This window comes from Pseudophryne corroboree, chromosome 11 (genome assembly GCF_028390025.1).
Source record: "Pseudophryne corroboree isolate aPseCor3 chromosome 11, aPseCor3.hap2, whole genome shotgun sequence".
Lineage (NCBI taxonomy): Eukaryota > Metazoa > Chordata > Amphibia > Anura > Myobatrachidae > Pseudophryne > Pseudophryne corroboree.
The window spans coordinates 27,377,060-27,396,786 of record NC_086454.1 but is presented as its reverse complement, the minus strand read 5'-3'; the positions used below and the strand labels follow the sequence as shown (position 1 = coordinate 27,396,786).

Below are 19,727 nucleotides of genomic sequence, written 5' to 3'. Positions count from 1 at the left end.
GGAACTGCCTTGAAGGTTGCCACCATCTTGTCTCACTTGCATGCATCGGAGAACCGAAACCACCGGTAAATGTAGCCGTGTTCGAATTCTGGACTGTATGTCCTGAATCTTGTCCTGAGGAAGAACCACTTTTCTGGTTGTGTCGAATAAAAGTCCCAGAAACATCATCTTCCGTGAAGGAAGCAAAGACGACTTCAGACAATATATTATTCATCCGAATGACCGCAGAGCGAGACGCAAGTTCTGATGAAGAATCAACCCTGCCTTGATCAAGAGATTACCCAAATACAGAATAAATAAGAATTTACTTACCGATAATTCTATTTCTCGGAGTCCGTAGTGGATGCTGGGGTTCCTGAAAGGACCATGGGGAATAGCGGCTCCGCAGGAGACAGGGCACAAAAGTAAAGCTTTTACAGGTCAGGTGGTGTGTACTGGCTCCTCCCCCTATGACCCTCCTCCAGACTCCAGTTAGGTACTGTGCCCGGACGAGCGTACACAATAAGGGAGGATTTTGAATCCCGGGTAAGACTCATACCAGCCACACCAATCACACCGTACAACTTGTGATCTAAACCCAGTTAACAGTATGATAACAGAGGAGCCTCTGAAAGATGGCTTCCTAAACAATAACCCGAATTAGTTAACAATAACTATGTACAAGTATTGCAGATAATCCGCACTTGGGATGGGCGCCCAGCATCCACTACGGACTCCGAGAAATAGAATTATCGGTAAGTAAATTCTTATTTTCTCTATCGTCCTAAGTGGATGCTGGGGTTCCTGAAAGGACCATGGGGATTATACCAAAGCTCCCAAACGGGCGGGAGAGTGCGGATGACTCTGCAGCACCGAATGAGAGAACTCCAGGTCCTCCTTTGCCAGGGTATCAATTTTGTAAAAATTTACAAACGTGTTCTCCCCTGACCACGTAGCTGCTCGGCAGAGTTGTAATGCCGAGACCCCTCGGGCAGCCGCCCAAGATGAGCCCACCTTCCTTGCGGAATGGGCCTTAACAGATTTAGGCTGTGGCAGGCCTGCCACAGAATGTGCAAGTTGAATTTTGTTACAAATCCAACGAGCAATCGACTGCTTAGAAGCAGGTGCACCCAACTTGTTGGGTGCATACAGTATAAACAGCGAGTCAGATTTTCTGACTCCAGCCGTCCTTTAAATGTATATTTTTAAGGCTCTGACAACGTCCAACAACTTGGAGTCCTTCAAGTCGTCTGTAGCCGCAGGCACTACAATAGGCTGGTTCAGGTGAAACGCTGATACCACCTTAGGGAGAAAATGCGGACGCGTCCGCAGCTCTGCCCTACGTCGAATGGAAAATTAAATAAGGGCTTTTATAAAACAAAGCCGCCAGTTCAGATACTCTCCCGGCCGAAGCCAGGGCCAGTAACATAGTCACTTTCCATGTGAGATATTTCAAATCCACATTCTTTAGTGGTTCAAACCAATTGGATTTGAGGAAATCTAAAACTACATTTAGATCCCACGGTGCCACCTTAGGCACCACAGGAGGCTGTATATGCAGTACTCCTTTGATAAAATCTGGACCTCAGGGACTGAGGCCAATTCTTTTTGGAAGAATATTGATAGGGCCGAAATTTGAACCTTAATAGATCCCAATTTGAGACCCATAGACAATCCTGATTGCAGGAAATGTAGGAAAACGACCCAGTTGAAATTCCTCCATCGGAGCACTCCGCTGCTCGCACCACGCAACATATTTTCGCCAAATACGGCGATAATGCTTTGCGGTGACTTCCTTCCTTGCCTTTATCAAGGTAGGAATGACTTCTTCTGGAATGCCTTTTCCTTTTAGGATCTGGCATTCAAACGCCATGCCGTCAAACGCAGCCGCGGTAAGTCTTAAAAAAGACAAGGACCCTGCTGAAGCAGGTCCCTTCTCAGAAGTAGAGGCCACGGATCGTCCGTGACCATCTCTTGAAGTTCCGGGTACCAAGTCCTTCTTGGCCAATCCGGAGCCACTAGTCTTACTCCTCTTTGCCGTATAATCCTCAATACCTTTGGTATGAGAGGCAGAGGAGGAAACACATATACCGACTGGTACACCCAAGGTGTTACCAGCGCGTCCACAGCTATTGCCTGCGGATCTCTTGACCTGGCGCAATACCTGTCCAGTGTTTTGTTGAGGCGAGACGCCATCATGTCCACCATTGGTTTTACCCAACGGTTTAATAGCATGTGGAAAACTTCTGGATGAAGTCCCCACTCTCCCGGGTGAAAGTCGTGTCTGCTGAGGAAGTCTGCTTCCCAGTTGTCCACGCCCGGGATGAATACTGCTGACAGTGCTATCACGTGATTCTCCGCCCAGCGAAGGATCCTGGCAGCTTCTGCCATTGCCCTCCTGCTTCTTGTGCCGCCCTGTCTGTTTACATGGGCGACTGCCGTGATGTTGTCCGACTGGATCAACACCGGTCTTCCTTGAAGCAGAGGTTCCGCCTGGCTTAGAGCATTGTAGATTGCTCTTAGTTCCAGAATGCTTATGTGAAGAGACTTTTTCAGGCTCGACCACACTCCCTGGAAATTTCTTCCCTGTGTGACTGCTCCCCAGCCTCTCAGGCTGGCATCCGTGGTCACCAGGATCCAATCCTGCATGCCGAATCTGCGGCCCTCCAATAGATGAGCCTCCTGCAACCACCACAGAAGGGATACCCTTGTCCTCGGCGACAGGGTTATCCGCAGGTGCATCTGAAGATGCGACCCTGACCATTTGTCCAACAGATCCCTTTGCATGGAATCTGCCGAAAGGGATTGCTTCGTAAGAAGCTACCATTTTTTCCCAGGACTCTTGTGCATTGATGTACAGACACCTTTCCTGGTTTTAGGAGGTTCCTGACCAGGTCAGATAACTCCTTGGCTTTTTCTTCGGGAAGAAAAACCTTTTTCTGAACTGTGTCCAGAATCATCCCCAGGAACAGCAGACGAGTTGTCGGCATTAATTGGGATTTTGGAATATTCAGAATCCATCCGTGCTGCTTTAGCACCTCTTGAGATAGTGCTAAACCCATCTCTAGCTGTTCTCTGGACCTTGCCCTTATTAGGAGATCGTCCAAGTATGGGATAATTAATACGCCTTTTCTTCGAAGAAGAAATATTATCTCGGCCATTACCTTTGTAAAGACCCGAGGTGCCGTGGACAAACCAAACGGCAGCGTCTGAAACTGATAGTGACAGTTTTGTACAACGAACCTGAGGTACCCCTGTGTGAGGGGTAATTGGAACGTGGAGATACGCATCCTTGATGTCCAAGGATACCATAAAGTCCCCTTCTTCCAGGTTCGCTATCACTGCTCTGAGTGACTCCATCTTGAACTTGAACTTCTTTATGTACAGGTTCAAGGACTTCAGATTTAGAATAGGCCTTACCAAGCCATCCGGCTTCGGTACCACAAAAAGAGTGGAATAATACCCCTTCCCTTGTTGTAGAAGAGGTACCTTGACTATCACCTGCTGAGAATACAGCTTGTGAATGGCTTCCAAAACCGTCTCCCTTCCTGAGGGGGACGTTGGTAAAGCAGACTTCAGGAAACGGCGAGGTGGCTCTGTCTCTAATTTCAACCTGTACCCCTGAGATATTATCTGCAGGATCCAGGGATTTACCTGCGAGTGAGCCCACTGCGCGCTGTAATTCTTGAGACGACCGCCTACCGCCCCCGAGTCCGCTTGTGAAGCCCCAGCGTCATGCTGAGGCTTTTGTAGAAGCCGGGGAGGGCTTCTGTTCCTGGGAAGGAGCTGCCTGTTGCTGTCTCTTCCCTCGTCCTCTGCCTCGTGGCAGATATGAATAGCCCTTTGCTCTCTTATTTTTAAAGGAACGAAAGGGCTGCGGTTGAAAAGTCGGTGCCTTTTTCTGTTGGGGAGTGACTTGAGGTAGAAAGGTGGATTTCCCGGCCGTAGCCGTGGCCACCAAATCCGATAGACCGACCCCAAATAACTCCTCTACGCATCGCCTGTCCACTGTCGTGTCCATAAAGCTCTTCTGGCCGAAATGAACATAGCACTTACCCGTGATGCCAGTGTGCAGATATCTCTCTGTGCATCACGCATATAAAGAAATGCATCCTTTATTTGTTCTAACGACAGTAAAATATTGTCCCTGTCCAGGGTATCAATATTTTCGATCAGGGACTCTGACCAAACTACCCCAGCACTGCACATCCAGGCAGTCGCAATAGCTGGTCGTAGTATAACACCTGCATGTGTGTATATACCTTTTTGGATATTTTCCATCCTCCTATCTGATGGATCTTTAAGTGCGGCCGTCTCAGGAGAGGGTAACGCCACTTGTTTTGATAAGCGTGTTAGCGCTTTGTCCACCCTAGGAGGTGTTTCCCAGCGCTCCCTAACCTCTGGCGGGAAAGGGTATAAAGCCAATAACTTCTTTGAAATTAGCAGTTTTTTATCGGGGCACCCCACGCTTCATCACACACGTCATTTAATTCTTCTGATTCGGTAAAAACTACTGGTAGTTTTTTCACACCCCACATAATACCCTGTTTAGTGGTACCTGTAGTATCAGCTAAATGTAACATCTCCTTTATTGCCAAAATCATATAACGTGTGGCCCTACTGGAAAATACGGTTGATTCGTCACCTTCACCACCGGAATCAGTGCCTGCGTCTGGGTCTGTGTCGACCGACTGAGGCAAGGGGCGTTTTACAGCCCCTGACGGTGTTTGAGGCGCCTGGACAGGCACTAATTGAGTGTCCGGCCGCCTCATGTCGGCAAACGACTGCTTAAGCGAGTTGACGCTATCCCGTAATTCCACAAATAAAGGCATCCATTCTGGTGTCGACCCCCTAGGAGGTGACATCCTCATATTTGGCAATTGCTCCGCCTCCACACCAATAACGTCCTCATACATGTCGACACACACGTACCGACACACAGCAGACACACAGGGAATGCTCTATACGAAGACAGGACCCACTAGCCCTTTGGGGAGACAGAGGGAGAGTCTGCCAGCACACACCAAAAAGCGCTATATATGACAGGGATAGCCTTATGATTAAGTGCTCCCTTATAGCTGCTTTTATATTAATATATTGCCATTTATTTTGCCCCCCCTCTCTGTTATACCCTGTTTCTGTAGTGCAGTGCAGGGGAGAGACCTGGGAGCCTTCCTGACCAGCGGAGCTGTGACAGAAAATGGCGCCGTGTGCTGAGGAGATAGGCCCCGCCCCTTTTTCGGCGGGCTCGTCTCCCGCTATTTAGTACATTTAGGCAGGGGTAAATATCTCCATATAGCCTCTGGGGCTATATGTGAGGTATTTTTAGCCTTTTTAAAGGTTTTCATTTGCCTCCCAGGGCGCCCCCCCCCAGCGCCCTGCACCCTCAGTGACTGCCGTGTGAAGTGTGCTGAGAGGAAAATGGCGCACAGCTGCAGTGCTGTGCGCTACCTTAAGAAGACTGCAGGAGTCTTCAGCCGCCGATTCTGGACCTCTTCTTGCTTCAGCATCTGTGAGGGGGTCGGCGGCGTGGCTCCGGTGACCATCCAGGCTGTACCTGTGATCGTCCCTCTGGAGCTTCATGTCCAGTAGCCAAGAAGCCAATCCATCCTGCACGCAGGTGAGTTCACTTCTTCTCCCCTCTGTCCCTCGTTGCAGTGATCCTGTTGCCAGCAGGAATCACTGTAAAATAAAAAACCTAAGCTAAACTCTCTAAGCAGCTCTTTATGAGAGCCACCTAGAATTGCACCCTTCTCGGCCGGGCACAAAAATCTAACTGGAGTCTGGAGGAGGGTCATAGGGGGAGGAGCCAGTACACACCACCTGACCTGTAAAAGCTTTACTTTTGTGCCCTGTCTCCTGCGGAGCCGCTATTCCCCATGGTCCTTTCAGGAACCCCAGCATCCACTTAGGACGATAGAGAAATGTTGATTTCCTGCCTGAAACTGAAAATGTCAAGGCCGACAGCGAATCTCAGAAGAAATTGATGACCCGTCCAAATAGAAACAAGCAGATAGGCGTCTTATGTCCAATTAGGCCAAATATCCCCCTGTTTCCTTGGCGACAATAACCGAGGATGGATTCCATTTTGAACTTTTGGGTTGAAATGAACCGTCCAGTTTGTCCACGAGTAAAATCCCAGACCTCTCTGCCGAGCGGGACCTAGAAGAATTACTTCATTTCGTAAGAAAAATGGCTGTTGCATGATTAAGAGCTCGACGTCTGAAGGGACCATTTGAAAGAGGAGTGATGAATACCCGATATGGGACTGGTTCCTCGTGATCTAACAAATATTCTCTGGATATGACCTCCGTCACCCACCGATCTGGTCTCGACAGGAACCACCCTTCTTTGAACTGTAGTAACCGAGTCTCAACTGTCACTGACCCCTCTGGGGATCGTGAACCGTCATGCAGTAGGTTTGTTGGCAGGTTTATGTCTACCTCTGAATGCCTCCCTTCGTGGGTATCCCCTGTATATGAAAGTACCGAAACCTTGTAGAATTCTGTTTCGGAGGAGCAACTGGAAGAAAGGGGTTCCTTCTGTAGAATGTGAGATAATATTCTTTGATTCCGACCTAAAGAGAACTCACCTTCAAAGGGTACCGCCGACAAGGTCTGTTTGGAGTCAAAATCGGCATTCCAAACCCGAGACCAAAGAGACCGTCTTGTTGTCACGGTCAAGGCAGAAATACGGGATTGTAGCGCAGCAGGAACAACCAAGGCCTTACCCACATAAGTAAGAGCCTTCTGAAATCTGTTCTGCTAATTGAATGGCTTCCGATGGATCGTCAGACTGCCTTCCAGAGATGACCTGTGCTAGTCAGTCATCCGCGGCCTTGAGGACCCAAGCGCCAGCTAAAAGTGGGTGAAGAGAAACACCTGATAAAGAAAACAGATTTAGGCATTGCTTCAATCTTCCTATCTGTAGGATCTTTCAACGTCACAGACTGTACAGAAGAAATAACCGTAGTTCCTGCTAAATTTGAAATGGCACACAAGTATAAATATAAATATGAAAGACATAAATAAATATATATATATTATATAGGAAGGATAGACCAATACTGTCAGAGACAGATTGTGTCTATCCTGTACCTCCTCACTGCCGACTTCTTAGGAACAGGAATCCAGCCCCAGTGACCGAAGTGTGGTGGCCTTCAGCGGCAGAATAGAGTGGGAATCTCTAGCTAACCGCACTCTAGTAGCACCTGTCACCTGTATACAGGGACTAGGCACTCCAAGTGATAAAATAATAAAATACCTAACTAAAATCTTCAGAGAGAAAAATCTGTGTCTGTACTCCACAGGCACAAAACAAAAACGGAGGTGCTGGCTAGGCAGGAAGGAGATGGGAGGGGTTAGAGGGGGGAGGGGTCAGTTCTTAATAGTTCTGTGCCAAACTCCACAACCACACACCTCTAACCCACAAGTAACGGCGCAGCGTCCCCCAGATGGATGAAAGAGAAAACACGATACGAATGATGACAATAGATAGACATACATGGATACATACATAAGAGTAACACGCAGGTAAACTCACCTTCTATTCCCAGACGGATCTTTTTAAGGCCTCTCTCTTTCAGAACAGACTTTGCCACATCTCGGTTTTCAATGTATTTGAAGAATCTGTACAACTTGGTGCTGTAAATAACTGAACAGACAGGTACACTGTCAGACCTGCGCACAACCAAATAGACCTATGCTCGTGAACACACATCCGGATATTTCTGATAGCTACACTAGATGGCGCCATTTTCTCACATATATATATATATATATATATATATATATATATATATATATATATATATACATATATATACACATACACACACACAAACACTTATACATGCACATATTATATATATATATATATATATATATATATATATATATATATATATATATATATATATATATATATATATATATACACACACACACACATACATATATACATACACACTGATATATGTAAATACTGGATGCAGTTAATTTTCCGACAGACGGGGTCCCGGCTGTCGAACTACTGACGCCGGATTCCCGACAACAGTTAAAATGCCGCCTGGTAAACCCACTACAGTGGTGGTCCATGCCACCACCCGAGGGGGAATAGAATAGTGTGGGAAGATCGCCGCCGAAGCGTGGCGATCTGATGCCGGGATCCTGACTGATATATATATATATGGCCCTGGGAGAGGTATAGAGGCAGACACACAGCGGCACTGGGAGCAGGTAACGGTCAGTCATTATTAGCATACAGCAGCTGCGTCAGAGGGAGAGGTATAGAGGCAGATACACAGCGGCGCTGGGAGAGGTAGAGAGGTAGAGAGGCAGATACACAGCGGCGCTGGGAGAGGTAGAGAGGCAGATACACAGCGGCGCTGGGAGAGGTAGAGAGGCAGATACACAGCGGCGCTGGGAGAGGTAGAGAGGTAGAGAGGCAGATACACAGCGGCGCTGGGAGAGGTAGAGAGGTAGAGAGGCAGATACACAGCGGCGCTGGGAGAGGTAGAGAGGCAGATACACAGCGGCGCTGGGAGAGGTAGAGAGGCAGATACACAGCGGCGCTGGGAGAGGTAGAGAGGCAGATACACAGCGGCGCTGGGAGAGGTAGAGAGGCAGATACACAGCGGCGCTGGGAGAGGTATAGAGGCAGATACACAGCGGCACTGGGAGAGGTATAGAGGCAGATACACAGCGGCACTGGGAGAGGTAGAGAGTCAGATACACAGCGGCACTGGGAGAGGTAGTCAGATACACAGCGGCACTGGGAGCAGGTAACGGTCAGTCATCCTCAGCGTACAGCAGCCGCGTCAGAGGGAGAGGTATAGAGGCAGATACATACTCTGAGAATATTCTTCTCCCATCTGTGGAGGATATTCTTCATCCCAGTCTACCACATCATCATCGGTTAGGACCACAATATGGCACTCCCGCTCCCCACTCTGAGCACTGGCGACCATCAGGGGCAGAATCATCTCCTCCAAATAGAACTCAAACTGTCTCCGTGCACCGTCATTGGACAGTTCATGCATAAGAGCACCTAGGAAAAATGAGACAGGGGAGTTCAGGGTAACAGAAAGCGGTCATAAGATGTGACCCCCAGACAGACAGTTTGCAGGAGCGCTGTAAGCTTTTTATCAGCTCCTGTATATACACACACACCTGTATAATGACCAGGCTAATCAGCCCAGTAACTATATAGGTGTGTACCTAGCTAAAGGCGACCAGGAACAGCAAGACGCTCAGGGCTAGATACAGAACACTAGGTAACCTGACAGTACTGGTAACGTCCCTGTTTCCCCATCTAGATACAATGTAATACTGCAGCTTATATCTATATAAATCTATATCCATTGCTGGTGGGGGGGGATGTTTTGTGAGTAAGAACCCTATAGATTTATTTAACATGGCCACAGACAGGGGCGTCATTAATCAGCCAGGAGCCACTCTATTGGGAACCCTACTGTTGTGGCCGTTAGGACTGACCCTCTGCCACACACATTAGTGACAATTACAGATATCACACGGGCGCAATAGCCGTCCCTGGAGAGGACGACGTTTTCTGTAACACAACTATAAAGTGTGTAGTATGGCAAGAAAGTAACGGGAATGGTGAGGTGTGGGAGGGGGGGGAGACTACAGACTTCATGAAATAACTTTTACACCGTTTTCTATTAAGAACAATTTGCGATTGCCACCAAGTATCATCTCCCTGACAGTGTTTGTCGCCTGCGTCCTACCCTGAGCTTTGCAGTTCCTGTGAGAAGAGACAGACGGAGACATGAAGCGACAGAGGAAGAGTGACGGCACACAGGCGGCCTGGGATTGGTTACTGCATCATTTATCTGCTCAGAGAGGTAAGTGGTGATGAAATGAAAGGACAGACACTGAGATCCCCTGGGATACTTACTGAGGTCTCTACATTTGATAGTGCTATATTCAAATGAGATGCATAGATAGTCACATGCTTCTCTTAGCTCGGGGATAGATATTCCATCTGGGCAACGAATTATCCCGCTCTTGTAGTAATCCTTATAAAAATTACAAAAACAAAAAAATAAAGTTACCAAAAACACAAAAACAGATACCAGTGAGGAGGCACAAACCGCACAACTGGGAGACACACGTGTGTTATGCAAGTCACAAGTCAGAACACATGTTGTGGTCTGAGGGCATTATCATAAGCAATGCATTCTGGGAGCACTGGAACGCCACACTGCCACAGATCACACCCCAGGCTTACTAAGCTGCACAATGATTTATGAAGCTAGGGGGCGCTCTGTGCAGGCGTTTCCAGAGCTGTGCAGTGTCGCACCCAGCCCCAGCTGAATGCCAACCATAGCACCTCCACTTAAGTTGATTTGCCAGTAAATTATTTCAGCACCTATGGATCTGGCCGGAGGAGAGGGCGCATTATCCGAGGTGGTAAGAGACTGACAGTTCTGGTCTATGCGAGTCAGTGACTTGTAAAACCATCTGCAGCGAGAAGTTTGCTGCCAGGCACAACCCCTGCTCATTGCTGCATTTACTCTGCCAGCGAGGCCAGACAGAGCCTGCAGTGCACTATGGGAGAGATGCCAGTTACAGAGCAATACAAGGCTCTGCATGCATGTCTGGTGTGCTGCAGTGTTTACATTATTACATTTTATTTATAAGGTACCATAAGCGTTTCGCAGCGCCGTACAAAGGACAGTACTGGGAGACCAAACTTAGCATTACAGTTTAGCCGTCTCCCAATATTACCATCTCTGCTGTAACTAGCACATCACCGTAAACCTACTGGGTATGAAGTGTTTTCCCGTGTCAATAATACGAACATAAGACAACCTGGTATTGGAAGTCATTGCCCGCCCCATTTGCTGTGCACTCCTGATCCTTACTGCGTCTGTAGGCTGTCCCTTAATATGTTTATGTTTTACAGCAATTGTTATGAGTGGATAAAGGGATAGAAACCACGTGCCATGCTCCCTCGCCCATATCCATTACTCACTGTCCCCTGACAACAGCTGCACAGTATTACCGCAGAGTGACTAGGGCAGCGTCTTGCCACCAGGTGAGGCTAGGGAGGGTTTGAGAACAGCTGTCTGTGCGGTGATGTACAGGGCACTGTGCATTCATTCTGTACACATTACTCACTATACAAGCTCAGCAACATCACTGGCAGTTGTCTACACTGCTGCAAGCAACCACAGTAAACAACCCTAACTAATGATGTGTGTGTGTGTGTGTGTGTGGTGTGGGGGGAGGGGGGGGAAGGGGGGGAGCCCTGTCCTGCGTATACCCTGACTGCATCTCTGTAGGGTACAATAACACTGACGTTCCGCTGAGCCTCACATTATACTCCCGTTGCTTGACGTATTACAAGCGTTCTGTAACAGAGAGAGAAGGATCACCATCTACTAGATGCTATTCTATAGCAGTCACTGGCCTCAGCAATGCAGAGCGGGGAATCCACAGACAAGAGACTCAGACCGGAATGACAGCTCTCGCCCTGCAATAATCTCACCGATACAGTCACCACAACGCACTCATAACATGCAGCACTTCATGAGACAGCCTAAGAAAACGTGAGACAGACTATTGTGATACGATAGCTATCCTGTTTTGTCCATTCTCTGGGCTCTCTCAGCCAGATAGCAGGATGCCTGCTGTGACTCCCCAAGAGGATGCCTGATACTACTAATCCCCCCCCCCACCACTGTATATATGTCATACTGGGGGATAGGGTCACGGGAAATTCTCCTTCTGTACCACTTTCCTGTACGACACGCCTGGCAGCCACTGTGATATCCTTCATTCCACAAATTTTGGCCACTTATGTAATGGTGGCACGCAGCAATGTTTTAAAAAAAAGTTTTTAAATACACATAATTAAACTTATGTATGACAAGGAGGAATATCTAGCCCTAATACGTGTAATCTCTGACCTCTGAACTCCACAGTTTAAAAGCAATCAGACGATTAATATTGCAGGTAGCCAACCTGCTGAACTACAGCTTGCTGCGTGACCGGCAGGAGACTGTACTAGACTTGGGCAGTATGCATAATTTAACATTAAAAACGGTTTACAATCAGGAAAGACTGCAAACGAGAGGACACACTATACACCTATGTGGGATTGCAGGTTTATTTACACTTGGCAAGCCGAACACATAGAAAACCCCCCAGCCCTGAGCGGCAGCCGCACAGTACACAATACACACTCATATCGCCCACATACACAGGTAACATGCAAAGAAAAATAAGATTTTAAACCTACCGGTAAATCTTTTTCTCGTAGTCCGTAGAGGATGCCGGGGACTCCGTAAGGACCATGGGGATAGACGGGCTCCGCAGGAGACATGGGCACTTTAAGAAAGACTTTAGATCTGGTGTGCACTGGCTCCTCCCTCTATGCCCCTCCTCCAGACCTCAGTTAGAGAAACTGTGACCAGAGGAGATGGACAGTACGAGGAAAAGGATTTTTGTTAATCCAAGGGCAAGATTCATACCAGCCACACCAATCACACCGTATAACTTGTGATATACTATCCAGTTAACAGTATGAAAACGACATAGCATCAGTCCAAGACCGATGAGACTATAACATAACCCTTATTTAAGCAATAACTATATACAAGTCTTGCAGAAGTAGTCCGCACATGGGACGGGCGCCCAGCATCCTCTACGGACTACGAGAAAATGATTTACCGGTAGGTTTAAAATCTTATTTTCTCTTACGTCCTAGAGGATGCTGGGGACTCCGTAAGGACCATGGGGATTATACCAAAGCTCCCAAACGGGCGGGAGAGTGCGGATGACTCTGCAGCACCGATTGAGTAAACAGGAGGTCCTCCTCAACCAGGGTATCAAACTTATAAAACATTGCAAAGGAGTTTGAACCCGACCAAGGAGTAGCTCGGCACAGCTGTAGCGCCGAGACCCCTCTGGCAGCCGCCCAAGAAGAGCCCACATTCCTAGTGGAATGGGCCTTGACCGATTTAGGTAACTTCAATTCCGCCGTAGAATGAGCCTGCTGAATCGTGTTACAGATCCAGCGAGCAATAGTCTACTTTGAAGCAGGGGCACCAATCTTGTTGGTTGCATACATGACAAAACAGTGCTTCTGTTTTTCCGACTGTAGCTGATCTGGCCACGTAAATTTTCAAAGCCCTGACCACATCAAGGGACTCGGGATCCTCCAAGTCACGCGTAGCCACAGGCACCACAATAGTTCATATGAAAGGATGAAACCACTTTTGGCAGGAATTGAGGACGGGTCCGCAATTCCGCTCTATCCATATGGAAAACCAGATAGGGGCTTTTATGTGATAAAGCCGCTAATTCCGACACTCGCCTAGCCGAAGCCAAGGCTAATAACATGACCACCTTCCAAGTGAGATATTTCAACTCCACCGTTTTAAGTGTTTCGAACCAGTGTGACTTAATGAAACTTAACACCACGTTAAGGTCCCAAGGCGTCAAGGAGAGAGGCCAATTCCTTTTGAAAGAAAATGGATAAGGCCGAAATCTGAACCTTAATAGATCCTAATTTTAGGCCGAAATTCACTCCAGTTTGCAGGAAGTGAAGGAAACTGCCTAGATGGAATTCTTCCGTAGGAGCATTCCTGGCCTCACACCAAGAAACATATTTTCGCCATATACGGTGATAATGTTTAGATGTCATGTCCTTCCTAGCCTTTATTAGCGTAGGAATGACCTCATCCGGAAAACCCTTATCCGCTAGGATCCGGCGTTCAACCGCCATGCCGTCCAACGCAGCCGCGGTAAGTCTTGGAATAGACATGGCCCCTGTTGCAACCGGTGCCGTCTTAGAGGAAGAGGCCACGGATCTTCTGTGAGCATTTCCTGCAGATCCGGATACCAGGTCCTTCGTGGCCAATATGGAACAAAGAGGATTGTTCTCATTCCTCTCCCTCCTACCATTCTCAACACCTTGGGTATGAGAGGAAGAGGGGGAAATACATAGACCAACTGGAACACCCACGGTGTCACTAGGGCATCTACAGCTACTGCCTGAGGGTCTCTTGACCTGGTGCAATACCTCTGTAGCTTCTTGTTGAGGCGGGACGCCATCATGTCTATCTGTGGCAGTTCCCACTGACTTGCAATCTGTGCGAAGGCTTCCTAAAGAAGTCCTCTCTTGGATGCAGGTCGTGTTTGCTGAGGAAGTCTGCTTCTCAGTTGTCCACTCCCAGAATGAACTGCTGAAAATGCGCTTAAATTATTTTTTTTCGCCCAGCGGAGAATCCTGGTGGCTTCTGCCATTTCCACTCTGCTCTTTGTGCCTCCTTGGCGGTTTACATGAGCCACTGCGGTGATGTTGTCTGACTGGATCAGAACCGGTAGGTCGTGAAGCAATGTTTCCGCTTGCCGAAGGGCGTTTTATATGGCCCTCAGCTCCAGGATGTTGATTTGAATACAAGTTTTTTAACTTGACCCAAAGACCTTGGAAGTTTCTTCCCTGTGTGACTGCTCCCCCACCTCGGAGGCTCGCGTCCGTGGCTATCAGAATCCAGTCCTGGATGGCGAACCTGCGACCCTGCAGAAGGTGAGCACTCTGCAGCCACCATAGGAGAGACACCCTGGCCCTAGGGGACAGGGTGATTAACTGATGCATCTGTAGATGTGATCCGGACCACTTGTCCCGTAGATCCCATTGGAAAGTCCTCGCATGGAACCTGCCGAAGGGAGTGGCCCCGTAAGATGCCACCATCTTTCCCAGGACCCGAGTGCAGTGATGCACTGTTTTGGCTTTAATAGGCGTTTTACCAGAGTCATTAGTTCCTGGGCCTTCTCTATCGGAAGATAAACCCATTTCTGGTCCGTATTCAGAAGGGCAGACGAGTCATAGGAACCAACTGTGACTTCGGGATATTGAAAATCCAGCCGAGTTGCTGTGACACCTTCAGCAAAAGTGACACGCTGTTCAACAACTGCTCTCGTGATCTCGCCCTTATTAGGAGATCGTCCAAGTATGGGATAATTGTGACTCCTTGCTTGCATAGGAGCACCATAATTTCCGCCAATTACCCTGAAATTGGTAATGACAATACTGTACCGTAATTCTCAGGTACGCCTGATGGGGTGGATAAATGGGAACATGAAGGTATGCAGCCTTTATGTCTAGATACACCATAAAATCCCCTCTCTTCCAGGCTGGCGATGATCGCTCTGAGCGAATCCACCTTGAATTTGAACCTTTTCAAGTATAGGTTCAGAGATTTTAATTTTAAAATAGGTCTGACCGAACCATCCGGTTTCGGGACTACAGCCAAGGTTGAGTAATATCCCCTTCCTTGTTGAAGGAGGGGAACCTTGAGCACCACCTGTTGGAGATACAATGAGTGAATTGTATTTAATATTATCTCACCTCTTCGAATTCCAGCTTGTAACCCTGAGAAACAATTTCTATTGCCCAGGGATCCACCTGTGAGTGAACTCAGATGTGGCTGAAGAGTCGAAGACGTGCTCCCACTGGGGCGGACTCCCTTAGCGGAGCCCCAGCGTCATGCGGTGGATTTAGTAGAGGCCGGGGAGGACTTCTGTTCCTGGGAACTAGCTGTGCCCTTACCTCTGGTAAGAAAGGACGCTCCTCGTACTATCTTGTTTTTCTGCGACCGAAATGACTGCATTTGATAATGTCGTGCTTTCTTAGGCTGTGAGGGAATATAAGGCAAAAGATCAGATTTACCAGCTATAGCTGTGGAGACCAGGTCCGAGAGCCCTTCTCCACACAATTCCTCACCCTTGTAAGGTAAAACCTCCATATGCCTCTTTTAGTCGGCATCACCTGTCCAGTGCATGTTCCACAGGACACGTCTAGCAGAAAATCGACATAGCGTTGACTCTAGAACCCAGTAGACCAATGTCTCTTTGAGCATGTCTTATATATAAGACAGCATCTTTTATATATCCTAGGGTCAATACCATGGTATCCTTATCCAAGGTTTCAATCTCCGCTGATAAGGTATCTGTCCACGCTGCTACAGCGCTATAAACCCCTGCCGACACAATTGCCGGTCTGAGTAGTGTACCAGAATGTGTGTAAATGGACTTCAAAGTACTTTTCTGCATGCTATCTGCAGGATCCCTGAGGGTAGCTGTATCTTGGTATGTCAGCGCTACCTTTTGGGGAAACGTGTCAACGCCTTGTCCACCCTAGGGGAAGATTCCCATCGTATCCTGGCCCTAGCAGGGAAAGGATACGCCATGAGAATTCTTTTGGGAAACTGCAGTCTCTTGTCTGGAGATTCCCGCTCTTTTTCACACAATTCATTTGGTTCATGAGAGGGGGGAAATGTTATCTCAGCTTTCTTCCCCTTAAACATGTGTACCCTCGTGTCAGGGACAGATGGGTCATCAGTGATATGCAAAACATCTTTTATTACAATAATCATATATTGAATACTTTTCTGCCAGTTTTGGCTGTAACTTTGCATCATCGTAGTCGACACTGGAGTCAGACTCCGTGTCGGTATCAGTGTATTATTTTGGATAGTTGGCGTTTTGAGACTCTGAAGGTCCCTGCGACATAGGGACAGACATAGCAGATTCCCTGTCTGTTCTCTAATCTTTTGTGCAATAAATTTACCTCAGCACTTAATTCCACATATCCAGTCAGGTGTCGGCGTTGTCGACGGAGACAACACACACACACACACACACACACATATGCTCCATCTCCTCCATTGAAGAGCCTTTTACCTCAGACATGTCGACACACACGTACCGACAAACCACACACTCAGGGAATCCTCTTATCTGAAGACAGTTCCCCCACAAGGCCCTTTGGAGAGACAGAGAGAGAGTATGCCAGCACACACCCAGCGCCAATATCCCAGGAAAAACACACAATGTGTTTACCCAGTAGCGCTGCAATACTATTATTTGCTGCCAATTATGTGCCCCCCCCCCCCCCCCCCCTCTTCTCTGAAACCCCCTTTCACCGTGGATAAGCAGGGGAGAGTCCGGGGAGCTTCCTCTCAGCTGTGCTGTGGAGAAAATGGCGCTGGAGAGTGCTGAGGGAGAAGCCCCGCCCCCTCGGCGGCGGGCTTCTGTCCTGCTTAAATACAATAAAAACTGGCGGGGGCTCTTTATATATACAGTGCCTAGCTGTGTGTATATATATATATATATATATATATATATATATATATATATATATATATATATATATATATATATATATGTGTGTGTGTGTGTGTGTGTGTGTGTATGTATATATATATATATATATATATATATATATATATATATATATACACACACATACACACATATATATATGTATACAGACACATATATATATATATATATACACACACACATATATATATATATATATACATATATATATATATATATATATATATATATATATATATATATATATATATATATATCTCTTTTGCCAGAAATGAGGTTTATATTGCTGCCCAGGGCACCCCCCCTGCACCCTTACAGTGACTGCCGTGACTACCTCAGTGAAGATCATGAAGTCTTCTGCCGCCTCTGAAGTCTTCTTTTCTTCTCATACTCACCCGGCTTCTATCTTCCGGCTCTGTGAGGAGGACAGCGGCGCGGCTCCGGGACGAACTCCAGGGTGAGACCTGTGTTCTGACTCCCTCTGGAGCGAATGGTGTCCAGTAGCCTAAGAAGCAGAGCCTTGAAACTCACAGAAGTAGGTCTGCTTCTCTCCCCTCAGTCCCACGATGCAGGGAGTCTGTTGCCAGGCTCCCTGAAAATAAAAAACCTAACAAATATACTTTCTGTCAGAAAGCTCATGAGAGCTCTCTGAAAAGCACCCAGTCTCCACTGGGCACAGTATCAAACTGAGGTCTGGAGGAGGGGCATAGAGGGAGGAGCCAGTGCACACCATATCTAAAGTCTTTCTTAAAGTGCCCATGTGTCCTGCGGAGCCCGTCTATCCCCATGGTCCTTACGGAGTCCCCAGCATCCTCTAGGACGTAAGAGAAAAAAATATTTAAAGTTATGGATGAAGTTGCCACATAGGTGCCTGTGGGAAAAGGATTAAACGCCAAACGGAATTTGTCTCATACACATAAATGTCCAATAAGTAACGAAGGTGAGAGATGAGAGAACGGACATACGAATCACGAGTAAAGTAAGGAAGCCACACAGTACAGAGAGAGAGACTTAGCAGCAGTGACGGAAAAGCCTCCATGGGAGGTGAGCACATCACATACTGGGAGAAAACACGGAATGCCTCGGCAGGCAGGAAAATCTCACCAGGATGGCCCGGAACACAGTGCAGCTGATCCCTTCCGCCACTTCAAACTCTCCCTTGTCATTCGGACGTGTGAAATTGTGCTCTCTGCCAGATCCAAACATCCTGCACAACAAGATCGGCACATTTCAGCCAGTGTGAGGACACAGGAAGCGGAATGTACAAAGGCATGGTGTCAGACACAATATTATTACCTCTACATGCACCGCAGCCCCCAACAATGCGAGCGCCGCGTACACAAGAGAGAGAGGATTGCCGCTTGTGTGCAACCACAAGTCATACAACATGCAGCAGTGAGACGACAGGAGAGGGGGCTCGCACTCACAGAATACCAACCTTCCCAGCATGGTGTTTGGCTGTGCTGTGAATATAGCCGGGTCTACCACAAATCTGGTATTGTCCACTATAAGTGTGACTCTTTCGTTGGTGCGGATGTTCCGGGCACCTTCTTTTGCATTTTCGTACACAAACACCATCTCCCCGGCAGTTTTACAGTTCCCTTCTGAGCTGGACTGGCTACTGTTCCGGCTACTGAGCCCAACACTACTACTGGAACCGTTGGGGGAGGTTTTCTGAGGGCGGGGGCTGCTCGGCCGGGATGAACAATATTCCTTCTCTCGATCTATAAAAAAGAAAATAATCAAGTGTTTGTTTCAGTGAGCCGATTAGATGTTCTGCAGCGCAGGGAAAGTTTCAGGTGCAATATAAATGAGAAACAAAGATGAGTAATTGAGTTTGCAGATGTCCTTACGTTACATAGGGTTGCCTGTTCCAGTAGCTCAAATTAAGGAACGAGGAAACAGATTAAAGGTTATATTGTATTTTTTTTTTTTTTTTTTAAAGAAAATGCGTCTTACTTGCAACACGGTGTGACTAAGACGCACCAGGAGACTGTGCTGATTAATGTGATATGCTACACTTGTATATCTGTGTGTGAGAGTCTGCATATGAAGCACAACGGAAGTTGGCACAGGAAACCGCAGCGGTTGCTGCACTGCAGCACTCTGTGTACAGATTCAGACTCAGTTGCACACAGATATATACATGTGTCACATCACATTAATCAGCACAGTCTCCTGCTGCATTCAAGTTGCATTGTGACTAAGACGCACAATGCTAGCAGAGTCTCACGGGACCTGTCGCACTGCGAGAGGCTGTTGGGCACATCTGTATGTCTGTTTAGAGATTAGAATAACCGGAAAATGCTGATGAACGTGAGGAAATGAGTGAGTGATAGAAAAGAACAGTAATACACTGCGCCATCGCAAAAAGATTACTTCTGTAAACGTCCCTTTAACACCTTATTTGATCTGGTCAACAGTTTCCCAGTTCCCACAATGTCGGTAATGTACCCATACCATTCTGTAAGTGCCCAGCCAGCCATATAGATTTTTAAACCCCCATTGTCTACGCACATGGAGCCAGTAGAGGGATCACAGATGTCAGAAGGCCCAGCAAACACAGGGTTAAGCATCACTTATTTAACTAAT

At 47.4% G+C, this 19,727-nt stretch overlaps 1 protein-coding gene across 2 annotated transcripts in view; it reads right to left on the bottom strand.

Moving 5' to 3' along the window:
* BTBD10 (BTB domain containing 10) overlaps positions 1-19,727 on the bottom strand; it is a 129,764-nt gene that overhangs the window by 12,413 nt on the left and 97,624 nt on the right. For both annotated transcript variants that reach the window (XM_063946399.1, XM_063946400.1), the window contains 5 exons: positions 18,574-18,859; positions 18,240-18,342; positions 9,898-10,018; positions 8,830-9,027; positions 7,522-7,632 (listed from right to left, as the gene is read on the bottom strand). In XM_063946399.1, coding sequence (XP_063802469.1) covers positions 7,522-7,632; positions 8,830-9,027; positions 9,898-10,018; positions 18,240-18,342; positions 18,574-18,859 — 819 coding nt within the window. The remainder of the gene's footprint in view (positions 1-7,521; positions 7,633-8,829; positions 9,028-9,897; positions 10,019-18,239; positions 18,343-18,573; positions 18,860-19,727) is intronic.